At 38.4% G+C, this 19,314-nt stretch overlaps 1 protein-coding gene across 1 annotated transcript; it reads right to left on the minus strand.

The window, feature by feature from the left end:
• efcc1 (EF-hand and coiled-coil domain containing 1) lies at positions 1 to 17,987 on the minus strand. The gene is made up of 8 exons (XM_081356934.1): positions 17,268 to 17,987; positions 15,110 to 15,525; positions 5,128 to 5,276; positions 4,492 to 4,627; positions 4,189 to 4,354; positions 2,090 to 2,248; positions 1,494 to 1,563; positions 1 to 1,110 (listed from the first exon to the last, which is right to left on the minus strand). The coding sequence occupies exons 1-8, from the start codon at positions 17,958 to 17,960 to the stop codon at positions 974 to 976; spliced, it is 1,926 nt and encodes a 641-aa protein (XP_081213060.1). The 5' UTR covers positions 17,961 to 17,987; the 3' UTR covers positions 1 to 973.
• Positions 17,988 to 19,314: the final 1,327 nt, after the last annotated feature.

Here is a 19,314-nt window from a genome sequence, read left to right on the forward strand (position 1 = left end):
ATGATGTGTTATGTTTTTAATTTCTTGAACATATAAGCACTGATGATATATTGTCCAGTACCTTATGTGAAACTCATGAAGTTTATCTAGGGAAAAAAAACAGGATATTTCCTTCAGTACATATTTGACAAACCAAGTGTTAATCTTCACTGTAGCTTAACAAAAAAGCATCCCATATTTGTACGATGGGAGAGAGGCACAGACACTGGCAATTATGAAACATACAGTAAGCTATATATTTTGTTTCATGCAAATCATGGATAAAAATCATCCTTAAAGAGCAACAAAACTGCTCAGAAGTGCTAAAGTTTCTGTATTTTGAAACAATGAATAATGCAAAAGTTCAGTCCAGGGATAGTTCACCCAAAAATGAAAATTCTGTCATCATTTATTCACCCTTTTGTTCCAAACCTGTATGAATTTCATTCTGCTGAACACAATAGAAGATATTTTGAAGAATGTCAGTAACCAAACAGTTGATGCACCCCATTGTCTTCCATAGTATTTTTTCCCCATACTATAGAAGTCAGTGGGGTCCATCAACTGTCTGGTTACCCATATTTATCAAAATATCTTCTATTGTGTTCAGCAGAAGAAAGAAATCCGTTATTATGAGCTTTACATAGCCTATACCTGAGTGGTTTTTAACTAGGTGTTCCTGTACCTGTGTTACCACATTATACATGAAGCTGTAATGAACACCATTGTATAATGTGCATGTATTTTAAGATAATACTGACAAGGAATATATGAAATTGCAAAAAGAAAATCTAGGAAAAGTAGCTTAAAATATGTCACATCATGTTTCATTATAAATGATAACGAGCTAAATGTTTTACACAACTATACACAGAAATATAAACACACGACGAAAAATACATAGCTAATTCTGCTCCCATTTTCCAACATGGCCAGTTAAAAGTCCTTTCGGAAGAGTCTGTAGCACCCTGTGACCATCAGGTGGCAGTAATGTCTAGAAGGAGATGAGCAGAGAGTTGGTGAGAGACTGGTGACTCTCTGCTCTCTGTATCGTCTCGCCATTAGAGAGGATCTCACACGCAGCCAGTTCATGACAGAGAGCGTTGAGCACCTCCAAGATATGTGCTTTCCCTGCAAATCAGTTATAGAGAAGCTAAGCTTTAGATCGGTGTGCAGCTTAACATCAAGAATAATCAATGTCACAAGTTTATTTTTGTGACCTACAAAAAGTGTAGAATCTTACATATTGTATTCATTTTACAACTTTTTTTGTTTTACATTTTTTAAAATCCCAAAACTTATTTCTGTCTAAAAAAAGAGTGTGTGTGTGTGTGTGTGTGTGTGTGTGTTATTAGAATATATATCCCCTATTTTTAAAGTGGTCTCAGACGTTTGTAGCACACTGTATATCTTAATGCTCCTGCCACATTTTTTTTATTGCCTACCAGGCCTGGTAAACAGTAAAGGTTTTATAAGAGCAAAGCTGGAAAGTTAAAAGTTATTGTGTCTCTTACCATGCTGAGGATCACTGCAAGACTCCAATGTACTGAGTAAAATCTTTCCTAAAGATCTTCTCGAGACATTCTACAATAAAAACAAACATTTTTACATAATAATAAATGTATTTAAAAAGGTAATTAAATGGCGAAATACTCACTCAAACATAATTCAGCGTTTCATAATAATAATATAATTCATGATTATTGCAAAAAATTGGGAATATTACAGGTGAAAATGTTCATATTTCTAAGTTGAATATTTATATACATATTTTTTAGGGGTTAGTTTGAATGCCACACCAGCAAACACCAATACAAATTATTTCATTTACTGGCAATACTTTTATAAAATGAATCTTATTTCATATGTCAGCATTAAACCAGCCTGCCATCACAGAAACTGAAAATATGAATTGCACAAAATACTCTACTTATATGAGAACAAAAATGTACAAGCATGATAATCATATGTCAGTGTTGCTGACATCCTAAATATTATTTTCGAATCACTGCTGGATTAACACCCATTTATTGTGTGTGCAACACTGGGCTGATGAGTCTGACTCTGAAATCCCTCCAGATTCACTCCCTGGAGATTCCATTTGACTGACCAGCTCTCGCAGCTGCTGCAGAAGCTGTAGCACATCCATCAGTTTCTCCTCCACCAGAGACAAACGCACCCGCTCCGTCTCCAGCATCTGCAGCTCCAGGTGGAGCAGCTCCGTCTCCTCAGCCTTCTGTTGTAGCTCCTGAACCAGGGCGTCCCGCATCTGCAGACACACGACACTTACCATTGACCTTGCGCATATTTAAACACTAACGCTCCAACACACAATGAATTTCAGGTAGGAGAATCTTTGCCAGATGTGCCGATAGCCCATAATTCAGCCGAGACACATAATTTCTCAGACAGAAATAGCTCAGATATGCTTGTTTTTGGCCTGTCTGACCATATGTCAAAAATCCACATCTGCCTGCCTGCGTTCGCGTTAATGCTCTCCCCAAACTGGTTAAGCCCAGAATGTGCCAGGATATTTTTCCATGAATATGTGTGGGGCCTTTTTTAAAAACACTAGCAACATAGTTCACGTCTGGTGCATCGCAGCCGACGTCTGTCTAACAGCTCAGTGTACATGTAATTGTGTAGGGCCTGGAGGTTTATTCGTGTGGTCATCTCAGGAAGGGACAGCGATTGGCTGCTCACATTGACACACACGCGGCTGGTTGCTTGGGTGGGAGTGTGAGAGCTGAGGTTTTTCTTTGAAACCCGTCGTTCTCATAACAACTGCTTGGTGGGCAAGTGCCTTGTAATCTAATTTTACACTCCTGCACCCGAAAGCAACCATGAATGTAAAAGTAAAACAGAACAGAAAGTCCTGGTTGGGTGACGTAAGCCGTTTAGAAGACCAGCAGTCAAAGCTTATTTGGTTTAACTTGTGCTCATGTGAATGAAAATGTCTTATTAAGTATTTAAAATCTTTGATACATATTTTAACGTGTTTATTTGGTGCTCAATGTTATTCTGCTCTTCAGATGTTCGTGTCATCCGACTCACATATTATTCGTTTCTGAGGTAAGACTCATAATGGAAAATGAATCCAAATATTTAGTTATGTCAATTCACCTCAATGTTCTTTTTTAGCTGAATGAGCAGCATTTTAATTAAAGGTGCAGTAAGCAATTTCTGAGAAATGCTGTTGAACTGTTGATATTTGAAATCAACCCAAACAAACACACCCCTCCCTTCATTGCTCCGCCCCCAAAAACTCCCATTGCAAGAGTGGATGTCTCGTTATTATAGCTGAAGCAAAGAAAAATAATGCTTTGGCAAAAAATAAAGATGACAAATGAAGTCCTAAAGGTTTGAAATGACTTAAAGGAGAACTCCGGTCAATTTTAACATTGAGCAATTTTTTTTGTAAATTTGGAGTGCTGTCAATACAGAGAACAACGACAAAAATCGGTGTTACCTACACCGTGTTATCCTCTTTTTAAAATTTGCTCCCTGTTGACTTCAATGGGGCAAGTTTTAAACCTGCTTTTACCCTCTTAACATCCTTGATGTGTCATTACAAGTGCACAGCTAATGTGAGTTATTCCTTCAGAGTGATCACGGGTGAATCTGACTGCAGTAGATGTGAAAGATATGAATAAAAATGATGTTATTTCAGCCAGCGCACATACCTGTATTTTCTTCCTGTTTTCGGTCGAAGTCCATAGTAATCGATTGTCGAGTTCACGCGCGTGATTATAGGTAACTAAACCTATGCGTGTGAACTCGACAATCGATTACTTTGGACTTCGACCGAAAACAGGAAGAAAATACAGGTATGTGCGCTGGCTGAAATAACATCATTTTTATTCATATCTTTCACATCTACTGCAGTCAGATTCACCCGTGTTCACTCTGAAGGAATAACTCACATTAGCTGTGCACTTTTAATGACACATCAAGGATGTTAAGAGGCTAAAAGCTGGTTTAAAACTTGCCCCATTGAAGTCAACAGGGTGCAAATTTTAAAAAGAGGATAACACGTGTAGGCAACAACGATTTTTGTCGTTGTTCTCTGTATTGACAGCACTCCAAATGTATAAAAAAATTAGCTCAATGTTAAAATTGACCAGAGTTCTTCTTTAAAGGTTTAAATACATCAAGTTATCTCAAAAGCTGAAGAAAAAAAATCCTAATTTGAATGCGGCACGGTCATACCTGATCTGTGTCCATCTCCACCCTCCTGGCCTGACTCTCCTTCAGTTCTAGTTGTTTGTTGAGTCGCGTGACCCTCTCCAGCAGCTCTAGCACGGCAGTCTGACTCTCCTCTGTGCGCGAGTCGCCGAAATGAGACAACAGCTTCTTCACTGCTTTCTCATCGCACCTGAGAGCACACAAAACAATTGAAGAACCTAAACAAATATGATGGTACATACTACAGTCTGTGGGCCATTTATTTGGATCTCATTTGAGTGAGCTCACTTGTGAACCCATCGAGTGATATAGTAGGGAAGGGTGTACCTGTCTCCACAGCAGGACAGTCTGGTGAGGATTCGCTTCACCTCGTCTACTTGTCTCTGCTGCTCTCCGGTCCATCTCTCTTCCTCTTCATCAGACGCCGCCTGACCCTCCACTGAACGGAAAAGCTGCTCCTCCACTATATAAACATAGGAGCATAAACATGCATGAAATATCTCATTACACTTGAAGCAAGGTGTCAAGAATTTATACATTATACATAACATTTTTACTTGAATAAAACTAGTTAATTTAGATGTTACCATATTAAGGTATATACACTACCGTTCAAACGTTTGGGGTTGGTAAGATTCTTTAATGTTTTTGAAAGAAGTCTCTTCTGCTCACCAAGGCTGCATTTATTTGATCGAGAATACAGTAAAAACAATAATATTGTGAAATATTATTACAATTAATTACGACTGTCTTTTATTGTAATATATTTTAAAATGTAATCTATTCCTGTGATGGCAAAGCTGAATTTTCAGTATCATTAGAGCCTTATAGAAAAGAGCCAATAATGCACTTTATAACAGTGCCTAATAACTAATATAACTGAAAATAGAAGTATCAACTATTTACAAGATGCACATCAACAGAGCCTCAAAAAGGTTTAAGTAATGTCAGTATTTGTCTTACTGGTGTCAGGCACAGTCTCTGCACGTCCCGTCGGCGAGCGTCGATCCTGCTCTGTGTCTAGACAACAGCGTGGCGCAGGCCGACTGGCCCCATTATACCGTCTGTCCGCTTTACTGATGAATGCAACGGATGTTTTAGACACTTCAGATCTGTGGAGAATAAATAACCATAACAGGTCAGAGTAGAGATCAGATCATAAAGGGTTGATAGGTTGTACAGTAAGCAATGTACAGTAATACTAGCAAACAAAAAGCTCAGACTTGCACTTAAATTGCAGCAATTAGCCTAGTATTTGTTAGCTGATTTAAAGATGCATTACTTTAATGTACAAAAGATTGATGATATATAGCACTAAACATAATTTCCACATCTTTCTATACAAAAAAGAAACCAAGTAAAATTGATCAATGTTATTTTTATCACTATCACTGGAGTTGTGAGCAGTGAGGGGAGTTGTGGGTATTAGTAACCCATCATGGTGACATTACATCCATCAAAGTGAAAAGAAAGATTTTGAAAACTATATATAACTAGACTCTAACATAAAACAGCATGCATTATGATGAATGTTTAACATACATCTGACAGCATTTTCAACAACGCATATCAGAAGACTTTCAAATAAACATATTTTGAGCATTTTTACTTTTGTCAGACAGCTATAAGTGAGAGCAATCGATTATGTTTCAGTCATTTCAACACAACCGCTTTTCTGAGCTTTGCGACAGAAGAAATGCAATATGGGGCTTTCATGAATCAAAGAATAAATGTTTCCAGATGACAATGTCTTGCCTTCAGAAGAGAAAAAAAAAAACTAAAAGGCTGTAGAAATCCATTTGCTCCAGCATGAATCCCAGAGAGTGAAAAAAGGGAAAAGAATTTCAAGCCGGGTGCACTCATGCATATATCCTGCTGCCATGAGGAACCCTTCAGTGCAGAGCGGCCATAAATATAGCCCGTATGAGCCCACAGAATCATCCCTCGGTACACTATGCTTTCGCACAGTTTAGGGTCAATATTTGGAATCCACATTGTCACATGAGGGGGTGAAGGGTGTTTGTAAAGGGGGGTGGGTCGGTTAAAGGTGGGTTTCAGGGCTCTCTGATGACCTACAGCTGCTGAAGGAGAGTACCAGGGAGACCCTAAACAGGCCTGTCAGGGTTGCTATAGCAACACATTGACATAAGTATGGTATTATGGTCTAGCCACGAAGATGAAGAGATTGCACATGCACAGTGTAACTATGGAGTTTAACTGACAAGGATGTTGAAGATGTTGGAATGATGTGTTCCATAATTAAAGGCGATTCATTTTTCTTTAAAGTTCTTCTTTCCAAGAACAGGTTACACATTTTGTATTTTTAAAACCTGTACATTTTGTGGGACTAAATTCATTCAATTGAGCTATTCTTTTGAACTTTCTATTAATAAGAGTCTTATTAATAAGAGAAAATTAAGCAGAATAACTGTTTTCGACACTAATATTAATAATAGCACAAAAATATTTTTGAGCACCAAATCAGCATATTAGAATGGTTTCTGAATGATCATGTGACACTGAAGACTGGAGATATAGGAATATATCACATTTTAAAATATATTATAATAGAAAAACGCTATTTTAACTGTATGTTATTGTAATTTCAAAACCTCTTTTTACTGTATTTTTGATCAAGCTGAGCATAAGTTCTTTCAAAAACATAAAAAAATATTACTGACCCCATATTTTTGAACACACATTTGTACATGATTGTTATTTTCTAAAAAACAAACAAAAAACACATGAACTACAGGGAATATTCTAAATAAATATATGTAGTTTTATTTTGAATATTGTCCTAAAAAAATAAATAAAAAATAAATAAATATTTTAACTATAGTTTTTGAAGTGCCAAAAAAGATAACTGTGCCTCTGAAAAGCCAGGACATTATTGTATGCCACATCTGCTCTATGTCTTGTAGAAGTGATTAGAATTGTGTATATGACTAATACTGCTGACAGGATCTGCTTTCTGTCAAACTCTTTATGACTGAGAATAACAAATGAAGATGAGCTACTGAAAAAACTCAGTAACCCACCGTCTGTAGAAATGGATGTGAGAGCACACATTGAGAGCAGTTAAAGGAGCTCTCTAGACACCTGAATCCACTCCAGACTCTTGGAAGAGTCTCAATATTAGATCCAGCCATCTTGGCCCCTTCAAACACAGACTGTGAAACAAGTCAGAAACAAAGTAGAACAGAACGGTTGCATAAGAGGTTATGAAAATGCAATCAAAATGAAAATTCAAGGGTGGAGAAAAGTACTTTCTTTTTAACAGAAACAACTGCAGATGCATCACTAAATAATTGGAGAAAATTTAATGACAACATTTTCAGTTTTTTTTTTCATCAGTATGTTCTAAGATAATATGTTTATACTTATATTATTACTAATACTTTTATTCAATTAATGTTTCATGGTTTCCACAAAAACATTAAGCAGCAAAAAAGATTTATGGAGCCCTGCACATTTCTGAAGGATAATAATATTTCACAATATTACTGACTTTACTGTATTTTTGTCAGATTTGAAACTTAATCTTAAAAAATCTTACTGACCCCAAAATTACAAACTGTAGTGTATATTAAAGTACCATCTTACAATTTTATACTGTACTATGGTAGCTCCAAAGTGCTTTTTTGTAAGGGATAATTAAATGGAAGGTGTAAAGTCAAGCTATAAATTAAATTAGACAAGTTTCTAGCAAGCCAGAATCAAACTGAGTGATCAAAATGATGAGCATCAACTACAACATGAGTGTGTGCGCCAACCTCTAGGCTACAGCTCTGACAAAATAAGAGAAATTGAATATGCAGTATAGCATATCATGCACACTAGATTCTGAAATGCTGAAACATACTGGTTTTATTTCATAGCGCTCACAGAAAGAGAGAACAGAGGCTCAGAGCATGTGTCCGGATAAGACAAACACAAAGCCCAAATTTGACAGAACCTCCATCTGGCATCCTTTAGCTCTCCACAGTCGTTAATTCCATTCTGTTTGATTCCATCTCCGCTGTCTTCCAAACATTCATCTTACACAAAGCAAACGTGTTATTTAGTGAACACTGACAGAAGACACATGAATGAATCTGCATTTGTCAGAGGATGGGCTGATATTCTATCACGTTTTACGTTTCTTTGTGATGCATGAGTTTAAACTCAAAGCAGAAGGTTTTGGAAGCTAAAAAGCGTCTTGCTTTTCTTTCAGTGGAGAGGTGGAGGTGGATTGGACATTTCCTGAACAGTCTGCACTGGCTGTACTAGCATCTGCCTATCTGAATCACTTATATGAGCTGCCTGAGGCACTGATAAGAGTCTGCAGAGAACTTTACAAGTCACATAGTGAACAACAAACCTTTCTTCTTTGAGACACACAGGCTAAAATACTACCTGTACGTGTTCAAAGAGGAAAAAGACACCATTTACTCATACTTTCAGCATTGAGTTCTAGCAAGCTTTCTTACTCTCCTTTTTTTTTTTTATAAGAACATTTAGGGCAAGTTACAAAACCAAAACAGATGCAAGACAGAACTGTGGCAAAATCTGTCTCTCATTAGTCTGTCTATCACTTTTGGCTGCCCGTCTCATCTCTAGTCTTGAACAGTTCTCTATTTTGGTGGTCAACCTAACAATAGGTTTCTATCTTGAGACTATATTTACACTGGACCGGAGTGATGTACTAACATGGGGCGAGCCCAGCTGTTTGTGGTTTAGACGTGCACTTCCTGTGTTTATTACGGCAGGATCTGAACTTACAGACCCCCTCTTGGATCCAGTTTACTTGAGAAGTATTTCAATGGAATGAAGACTCAGAGCACATTTTGAAGGATGAGACGATCATACGGTAAACAACCACATAAACTAGATTAGGTCTGCCCGGATGTTGCGAGGTCCTTGATAAAGCAATCGATTTATCTTAAAACTATGAAACAGATGTCCACAATTAAGAGTATAGGCCCATGGTAACACGATACCTGGTTAAGTAAGACTACAGAGGCTGAGTCAAACTGGCAGACATGGAACATGTGTGGATCCACAGACGCCGTTAATCTTGGAAATCACCTGATCCTGCTGGGGGTGCTGTCTGGAACCGTCTGGAGATTCCAAACGGAACCAGACGATAATTAATTGAGTCAGGAAACTTTGTTATTACGAGGGCAGTCCCAGTAAACACAGCTTTGAAGGAGGTTTGCGAAGTGTTTACGCGTCTTAACAAGTCATAAACATGAAATGGACACATTGGAGAAAAATCCGAATGGACTTAAACGTTTGCAATTCAGAAAAGTTAAAGTGTTCGCAAACAGTGCTGGTTGATTCTTTGCGATTGTTGTCCATTACTAATTGCAAATTTAATGATAAAAATTGTAGTTCGTATTGTAATCTACATAACACATTTTAGGTAATAATCAGACTACCTTTTGATTTTTGACCTAACTTCTTTATCACATTGATTTGCATATATAATCTTGTACCATATTAATATAAAAAAAATTTATTCAGGGGGTAATACAAGTAAATACATGATCAATAAGGTTTGGCTGACAGGACAGCAATGTGTTTGAAAGACAAAAGCCTTCCAAAGACAGAGAAATTGCTGATGTCTGTAAATCCAGTAGTCAAATGCTGCGTGTCCTCTCAATTTTCAGTGTAATTATATCCACTTGACGAGTGTCTGGTCTGTGTGTGTGCAACTCCACAAATCTAGAAGACTTTGCGAATGTATATAAGCGATGGCCTTATTTAGAAAAGAAAATTTAAAAGAAGAATTAAGGAGAATTAATAAATTATGAATAATTTACTGCCAATGTGTGAGTTATATGTAATCCCCCAAACCTGCAGAAAGTAACTGTAGCCTTATTAGGAGTTTTTAAAAATGTAATGTAATCTAATTACAAGTACTCAGACAATCTAATTAGAAGTTAATTTTTGGAATCTGATTATATAATCCAGATCACATATATTCAGTAATTTCCCAGCACTGTTCACAAAGAAGCAGGAGGAGAAAAAGTGTACATTTTGGAGAACTTTTCTCCCCCAACATAGCAAGGTGGGCAGTTTATTAGTGCTGAGGTCTGCAGAGCAAGAGTATCAGCTGGCCGAGGGTGGGAGGAGAAAGGGAAATGTTCGTGGCTGGGTTTGAAAATGGAACAAAAAAAAAAGTCAAGGTCTTGGGAGTTTTTCATTCTCAAAGTGCTTAGAAAATACTGGACCAAAAAACCCTGCCATATAAAGACCTCCTAAAGACAACATTTTTATGAGGCCTCATTTTGTTGACATTTCTTTACCTTCTTCAGTCATAATACAGGGAATTTTCAAAGGACTGTTCATTCCATCTGTCCAGCCCTGTTATTATGTGTTGAGGTACAACAGGTTACCCCGGACACATTTTACACGAGTCGGCCGCACCACAGCTGAAATAATAGTTCTCTGAATAATAACTGATTATTTTTGAGCGGTTAGACGGCCTTACATTTAACATGTCAGTCTCCGTGATGTCAGCAGAGCTTAAAAAACAGCACAGACCTGATGATAAATGCAATGCTTTTCACCTGGTATGAATAGAGGGAAATAAAGCACGTCTGAAAGCAGAGCGATAAATAGAGTAAGATGGTGGAAATTCACCCCCACTGAACAAACAGCCGAGTGTTTGCCTCTTCCTCCAGATGGCGGCTCTTGTCCCCCCTCTGCTCTTTTTGTTCTTCTCGCACCGTCTGTCTCTTTTGTCCTAAGGTCTGCCTCGCTGCGGTTCTCTTGGGGTCTAGGCTGAGGGTTTCGGTCCATCTTGGATTTTGAGGGGGAGAAAACGCCTCCGGGCAGGACGCACACACGGATGGTGTGTTTTTTCATGCTAATGAACTGAACAGATCAGGTCTGTTCCCACCACCTCCCCCATGAGACCTGGCCTCTATCTAAACCTCTTCCTCTTTCTTTATTAGGGCCAAGAGGGCTTCAGGAAACCTTACGCAATATCTGTGAGATCTACACTTGGACATTCTGAATGACTCCAAAGTGTCGAATATGACCGGAAATGGCTCATAAAAAAGTAAATCTCCAGGGGCCACGTATCACTTTCAGTTGTATAACCGTTCAAACGTTTGGGGGCAGTAAGAAATTAATAATTAATATACTTTTATTCAGCAATTGGTCAAAAAAAAGACAATAAAGACATTATAATGCTACAAATAATTTCTATTTCAAATAAATGCTGTTCTTTTAAACTTTCTAATCATCAAAAAGAATGTTTTCCAATAAAAACATATTAAGCAGCACAACTATTTTCAACCCTGATAATAATAAGAAATTTAACTTTAAAGTTAAACAAAATGTAAAGAATAATATCATAATACCACATTATATTGTTGTGTGCTGAATCTGGAGGAAACTGTATAAATCAGATGCTTTGTTTGGGTCCAAGGTTGTGTAATCACACATCTTAAAGAAAGAAATTTGATATTAAATAGTGTCTCTAGAAATGCAACATTTCCAAGACCATTACTACTCTGAGGAAAGAGAAAATTAGTTTAATAGACATCCCTTTCATGTGAATAAAGAGTCTAATATCGCTGATTATTGTCGTGCCAGATGGGGAGGTTAAAGCGGCAGGTGGGGGAACTGAAGTGAGCTATTAATATATGTGATTATTACAAGAACTGCATTAAGGTCTGAACAAAAAGGACATGAAAAATAGCCAGCGGACACACCTCTCTCTCCAGATAAAAGGCATTGCTCTCAGTGTGAATGGGTCAGTCCATGACCCGCGGAGCATGACCGGTATCCTCTTCGCCCACTGGCAGCTGCATCAAAAGCTATTCTCCAGCGTTTTTGTTTTCAGAGAGCTGTGTGCCCATTGGAAGCACTCTAGGGACTTTTTAGCTTTCAGCACTTGCCCATGGGGCTTTCTGGCCTCAAAGTAAAAAAAACCCTGCTCTGATCTGCCACATACCAGCCAGAGCGCTCTGCACGTGTCTACGTCCCCTCCAACCCCCCCAGAAATGAGCTGCTGAAACACGAGACTTGTGACTGCTACAATTACTTTCACTTCCAACTTTTTAAAAGGAACAGGTAATCTATGCTAGTTTGTTAATAGTCTTTTGGCACCCTTATGATGAATTCATTAATTAATTTAAACAAAGCACAATCATTTTCAAATAATCTATAATAAATAAATAAATAATGAAAGTTGCTTTGTCAGTGTAAGTCCTAACTTTGTCAGTCCTAACTTTTTTTCTGTTAGGAACTGATTGTGTTCCTAACAGAAAGCTGCAAAAAGATGCACAGTGACTAACTTGTAATATATCATTTTTGGTTATTGAAATGTTGTTCTTAAACCTTGTTAAAAACATCTTGTACACATTTACAATAAATAAATACTTACTTATCTAATCATATTTGTGCATAATTGTATAAACACTACAATTCAGAAATTCTGGGTCGGTCATTTTAATTTAAAAAAAAGTTTTTGAAAGAAGAGTCTTATGCTCTCCAAGGCTGCATTTATTACATTAAAAATACAGTAAAAAACAGTAATATTGTGAAATATTATTACAATTAAAAATAACTGTTTTCTATTTCAATATATTTTAAAATGTAATTTATTCCTTTGATGGCAAAGATGAATTTTCAGCATCATTACTCCAGTCTTCAGTGTCACATGATCCTTCAGAAATCATTCTAATATGTTGATTTGCTGCTCAAGAAATATGTCCTATTGTTATAAATGTTTAAAACAGTTGAGCTGCATATTTTTATGGAAATCGTGCACATTTTTTCAAAGATTTTTTGATGAATAGACAGTTTAAAAGAGCAACATTTATTTGATCGGTTTTGATCATTTTGCACAGTCTTGATTAATAAAAAGTTTTAATTTCTATTAAAAAGATTTGTCTAACCCCAGACCTCAAGCATTAACTGGTGGTGCACCAAAAGGCACTATATCTGGCAAAATGACTTTGAATAACTGCATTCATTGCAGTGTGCAGACTGTAAACATGGCTTTGGGATGTGAGGTCTGTTACTGGTTATGGCTGAATATTAAAACAGCGGTACAGCCCAAGGAATTATTTACACCCAAACTAATAAAGTCTACAAAGAAAGAAGCGCTTCTGAATAACATATGGAATCAGCAGTATTTGGTATTTAGCATAAAAACAAACAGGAACTTACTTTTAAACATTCGTAAGTATGCCAAGATCTCTAAACTTAGTGAGGTTGGTAGGAATTGTTGCTAGGATATAGACAGGGAGTGTTCATCCATTATTCTGTAGAGCGGGGAAACTGTTTGAAGATAGATGGGAACTTTCAATCTGTTTAGGTCAGGCCTTGCCGGGCTGAATGGAACTCTCCCCAAATGTGTCAGCTCCATTGTGATCTGGAATGAATTATTTGGCTTAAGGGCATCAATGGAGAGGCCATAGAAAGGCTTCCTGGTAAAGTTCACCACAGACTTCACATAGATTAGTGCAGTCTGGAGGTATAAAAGTGAATGTTTATTAAAAAGTCAATGTGTTTCTGTCAGTAAAACCCACATCTTACCACTGAATTGATAACTGAAAACACTTCTAACTCCAGACTTTCAGTAAAACTACTTTTATCAGGATTGCCAGGAATGCTGTCCCAAAATTAGCATGCAAGAAATATGTAAACACTGATGACGTTAAGCTTAACTTCTTCTAAGCGTAAATGAAATGGTTGCGAGCTAGGAAAGTTCAATGACAGCCTAAGTATAAAACCCAAACTACGAAATGAGTGGCTTCCAGCAGAAGCTGTGCATAATTTCAGCTAACCAATATGGGAGCCCATTTGCCACACACAGTGACAACTAAATGAACCCAAACAAAACAGGGTCTGCACCCGAGAAGCAGAACCACATCAAGCCAACCTAAATAACATGCATGTTGGCACACGTCTGCACAATCAGAGCCAGCAAGTTGTGGCGGGAGCCATTTTAACCCAGAGGAATCTCAGTTCACTCTGAGTCAGATTATTTGAATAGGCATTATGTAATGAAACTGTTTACTGCATTCAGTCTGGTTCAGGTGACAATAATGCTTCTAGCAGAGTAATCTCATTAAAATCCTGAAACAAAATGCAAACTGTCATTCCCAAAATAACTTTATCACAAAATAGCAGTAGCAGCAGCATAAAACAGAGTAATATTTAATGTATATGAGCTCTGCAATTTCTGTAATACATTTCAAACTGTTGAACAGCTAAAGTAAACATCCTTACTTGTTAGGATCGTTGCTAAATTGTCATGTTTTGACAGAGTCTTATACATTTACATCAGTGAAATCCCCAGAAACAGTTGCCAAATTGTGGTTAGTGGAGATAATGTCTTCTTTATGCTTCATGATTGTTGAAGTAAGCTATCCCAATGTAAAAACAGATTACCTCATCGTGACAAACGTCTGTGGGTATATGATTCCTAGTTAGGCCTGCTGCATAAACGCTGTCAAAACTGCATGAAACAGTAGTTCAGTAAATAAAAGGGCTTTTCACACATGAAATAGTTAACCCTGGGCCATCTAAACACCGGGTAAACGGAATCCTGGGTTATCTTGATTCACATTTCACACAACTAAAAATTGTGTATCCATGAGCGGACATTTCACACTGTACATTCCTAAATGCTGGGTTAATGTCCTTATTTGCATATTTGCAGTGTCAGTGTCACTGATTGGACGAACGCTATATGCACGTAATATGTTTACACAAATGCTCTAAAATTGCACATTCTCATATTATATACTGCAGACACTATTAGTTGTCAGTTGCTAAGCATCTAGTCGTAACATTCTAACACCTCATTGATTCACACTGTGCAAGTTTGGCACCGCAATGCAGGGTTAACAGTGCAAAAGTGGTTAAAAGCCCTAATGTGTGATACATTTCACTTGTCTTTGTTCCATCTGGCACTTCACGTAAGAATTACACTAACCTGTAGTACAGAAGCTCCATCTCTAGCTGCTCAATGTGCCTCTGCAGAACAGGCACATGACTGGCTTTGGTCTCCAGCTCCTTCACTTTCTTGAGGCCACTCAGCACAGCTTGTCTGGCTTCCTCTACCCTCTTCCTCATCTCCACTTGCTCCTTCTTTAGAGTCCTGTTACAATCCTCCAGCATCAACACGGTCTCGCGTGATACTCGCAGTTTTTGCTCCAGCTTACGGTTGAAGAACATGGCCTCCTCGATTTGCCCATCCCTGGAATTCCGGATGAGCTCCACTTCCCTCAGGAAACTCTGGATGTCCTTCAGGTTCCCAGAAATGTTGGGTTTCTGGGCTGTTCGCCTTTGGTGGGCGATGAAGCAGCCACCCTCTGGTTTATGTTTCGAGTGGCTTTTCCACAGACCCACCTTTGACACACAGAAACATGTCAGTAGAATGTGATAGTATAGACCTTATGCGCCAGAGAAACAAGCATGCAGCCATCTTTGTGAAACTGGTCCTACACAACCCGCTCCGATCGGGATTCGAACCAGGGGTGTTTCTCAAAACCAAGAATGCAAAGAATGGACTTGTGTTCTTGGGGAGAATGCTCTTGCTAGTTGTTCTTGGAAGAATGAACTCACAAGGTGACGAGCACACAGAATGCCGCTGACAGTTTGAGACGATGTGTTCTTGCTGGTATTGCGCAATAATACCCCCGCACAGACGCCGTCTGCAGTACCCAAACATAACGAGAATTATTGACGATAACAGCCAGGCTTTATCGCCCAAGCCTACCCTCAGCTCAAGGGATTACTCTACAACTGTACACTACAATGTGATGTATATTCATAACGATAAAGTAACGCTTATGGAGATTCTCACTTCCGAAAACGTTTGAGCACATTTTCGATTTGCCATATATTTTCGTAAAAATGCCAATATTTGAAATCTACACAGTTGATTTCTCGCATCAAATGTTCTCAGAAGTGAATTTAGTGATGAAATAGCGTACGAAATTGTAGAAAAAACGACTTTGTATTGACCTGCATCTCCTTCCTCAAATGCCGAAATGAATGCTGGGATATTTCTGCCGTCAAGTTCACACAAGTTACCAACCGATGCATCCTCTGTAAAATGGGCGTGTCAAGAACACTTCCGGGATTTTTAACCGTTATTGCCAAAATGCAAACTTGTGTATTGGGACAGTACTTGGGCAGCGACTGATGACGTTTCACAAGTCCACAAGAACACACGTACAGACAAGAACGCATATTGAGAAACGGCCCAGGTCTCCAGGTGCGCTAGCGAATGAAGCTAGAGGCTGTGGTCTTTAGCGTTCTTGTTAGCGCGCCCACCTCCCACGGCAGAGAATCCGGTTCAAATTCCCACTCGGATCGGGTCAAGGCCAGGGGAGTGAGGTTTACACACACAGCTCTTACTGGCTTACATCTGTTACATTTGAACTTTCGTGTTTGCAGTAGCCCTGTATATTTCTCTTACATCGCTGTCGAAGAGTATTTACTTATTTAGACTTAACGAAAGCCATCATGAGCATTATAATGTTTGAAGCGGATGTCATAGAAAATGCCAGTAGACTGGAAAGGTTTTAAAATGAGCGGTTCATTCATAAATCCGTAAGATATTACCTTCATGCTGTGGAAATACAAACCGGAACACAACTAGCGCTGAAAAAGGGACGGGGCTATATAAGGGGTATACAGACGGGCTGGGCAACTTTGGCCTTTGAGATCCTCTCAAGATCAAACTCACCTGCCTATAACTTTCTAGTAATCCTGAAGACCTTGCTCAGGTGTGTTTGATTAAGGTTGGGGCTAACCTCTGTAGGAAAGTATAGATCTTGAGTTGCCCACCCCTGGTATAGACCATTGCCACTCATAACAGGCAGTGGTTGTCACAGAGTAGAGGACTATATTATTTATAGCTTTATCAGGCTAGCTACAGATTAACATAGCCTATCACCTGTATATGTAAAAATATTTTAAAAAGACTATAGGGTTTGCGAAGAAGAAGAAAATCCCCCAAAACCAAAAGTTATTTTATAATTCGCTCACAAACTCGATCTAATAATCAAGTTGACGTTATGCAGAAAATATTGTTGCTTAGTATGTATATTAGGCTAGTATGAACTTGATCACAATGACTGTACCTGCAGGGCCAGTGATCGAGCATCACTGCTTTGAAGAGCCGCGCGCATGTCCTCCACCAACTCCCTGAGACTCGCATTTTCCTCCTCAAGTTTGGCTATCCTGTCCTCAGCCTCCTCAAGGGCCACGATTTCCTCGTAACACTCCCTGGTGCAGGATCCCAGCTGCCTACAACCTGATGTGTGTCTATCCACAGTGGGCGAAGAAGGCTCTCCGCTTTCGCGCTTATTGCTGGTACCCAAAGACAGCAGCTTCTCGCGCCGCCTCAAAGGGCTCCGGAGTCTGATCTGCGTCTCTATATGCTCGCTCTCCTTGCCAACCAACAACCTCCCATTCTCATACTGACACCCAGCTTTGGTACTGAAATAACCGCAGAGTTTTGCGTGAAACTGCCTGAAGCTGAACTCTTTGGGTAGATTATCCAATATCCCCGCGCATTCCTCTAGATCACACTCTTTATTGAGTCCTAAAATATCGCAAAGAATGTTAAAATCCTCGGCTGGTATTTTCCCATCTCCCTGACAGTCTAGGTGATGAAATATCTCTTGGAGGTACTGATCCAACCCGGTTGCGAGCACTATAATTTCGTTTTCCACTCCACGGTCTAGTCCGTAATGATACGCCAGAGTGCTCACTATCCATTGTGTCCTGCGCGCGGGTCGGCTGTATGGATCGCATGCGTCCGACTTTTCCATCCTTTTTCCCCTCACAAAAATTCCATTTATAGAGCCTAAATGGATTAATGGATTCAACAGATCCTCTAAGCACACAAACAGCATACCAAGTTCATGTCATCTGAACACCAGACCGCCCCACTCTTGTAGTAGAAACTCTCGCGCTGTGCGCGTGGGGGCGTTGCTGTGAAGGGAGCACTGCCCCCAAAATCTTAACTGCAGAGGGAAAAAAACTTTTGAAAAGAAGTTAAACAACATAAAGGCATTTCAAGTGTCAATGCATACAGGATATTTCATATAGGCTTACATATAAATCAACCGATAGGACTAATGTTTGGTTTAACAAATCTACGTTTAAACTTAAAATATCAACTGAAATAATATTTCATTATATTATGCATACAGGTTGTAAAATACAGGATATATCAAAGTTAATCAAAATTGAAGTTTTCATGAATAATGCAAATACATAACTTATACACAAAAGAGGCCAATAGGCCTATAAAATTAAATGCAATAAACGAACTAAATAACAAAATATAAATATCCTAATGTACATCTTCATAACTCTTTTATTTTTATTTTAAAATACTGTATTTAGGCCTGTTTGGTTAAATATAAATTAGAATCGTGCAGTTAGTCATTACTTTATTTACAAAAAAAAAAAAAAACTGTATTCTACAGCTGAACAGCAAAATTACTGTTACATTGAAATGTATTGTCCCGTTAAGTTTAATGTATTTTTCACCGTATTGCAAAGTAGGCTAACTTATTAATTAGCCAGGGGTGAGAACTTTGGAATTTGCCTTACTCGAATATATAAGGGTTACTTTTCCTAAAGTTTTCTATGGCTGCAAAGGAATTGTTTTATATGGAGGCTGCCTATAGCAGAACCAATATTTTCCTTTCAACCTCTAGTAAGTAAAAGCTTTGAAGTGCCGGTGGAGTCGAATGTCGATTGGCCACTGTGTAACTGCTGTTGACTGTAGTTATGTTCCATGAACCGCTTGTCATTTCCTATTTACCAGCGAGCGCGCATTATGTTCACGCGACTCCGGTTGTCAAGGCGACGCAAAGCATTCCTTAACAAAAGCCAACGTTTCAAAGTTCTCTAATGCTTATGCGCTCAATTAAAACATAAAAGTAGCGGTGAGGGGTCAGTTATGGTACAGTAAGTTTAGTTGAACTTTGTAAAATAATAGTGCTTGCTAATTACATAATGTTTAAATTAGAAATGATATAATAATACAGATGATTTTCATCATGTATTGTGTGGTATTGCCATCTAATACCATTACTGTACACTACAATAGTACCTTATTTGTTGTGATGGTTTTAATATCTTCTAATCCAAGACCGATATTTCTAGAACACA

Source organism: Scardinius erythrophthalmus (assembly GCF_964197995.2).
Source record: "Scardinius erythrophthalmus genome assembly, chromosome: 25".
NCBI lineage: Eukaryota > Metazoa > Chordata > Actinopteri > Cypriniformes > Leuciscidae > Scardinius > Scardinius erythrophthalmus.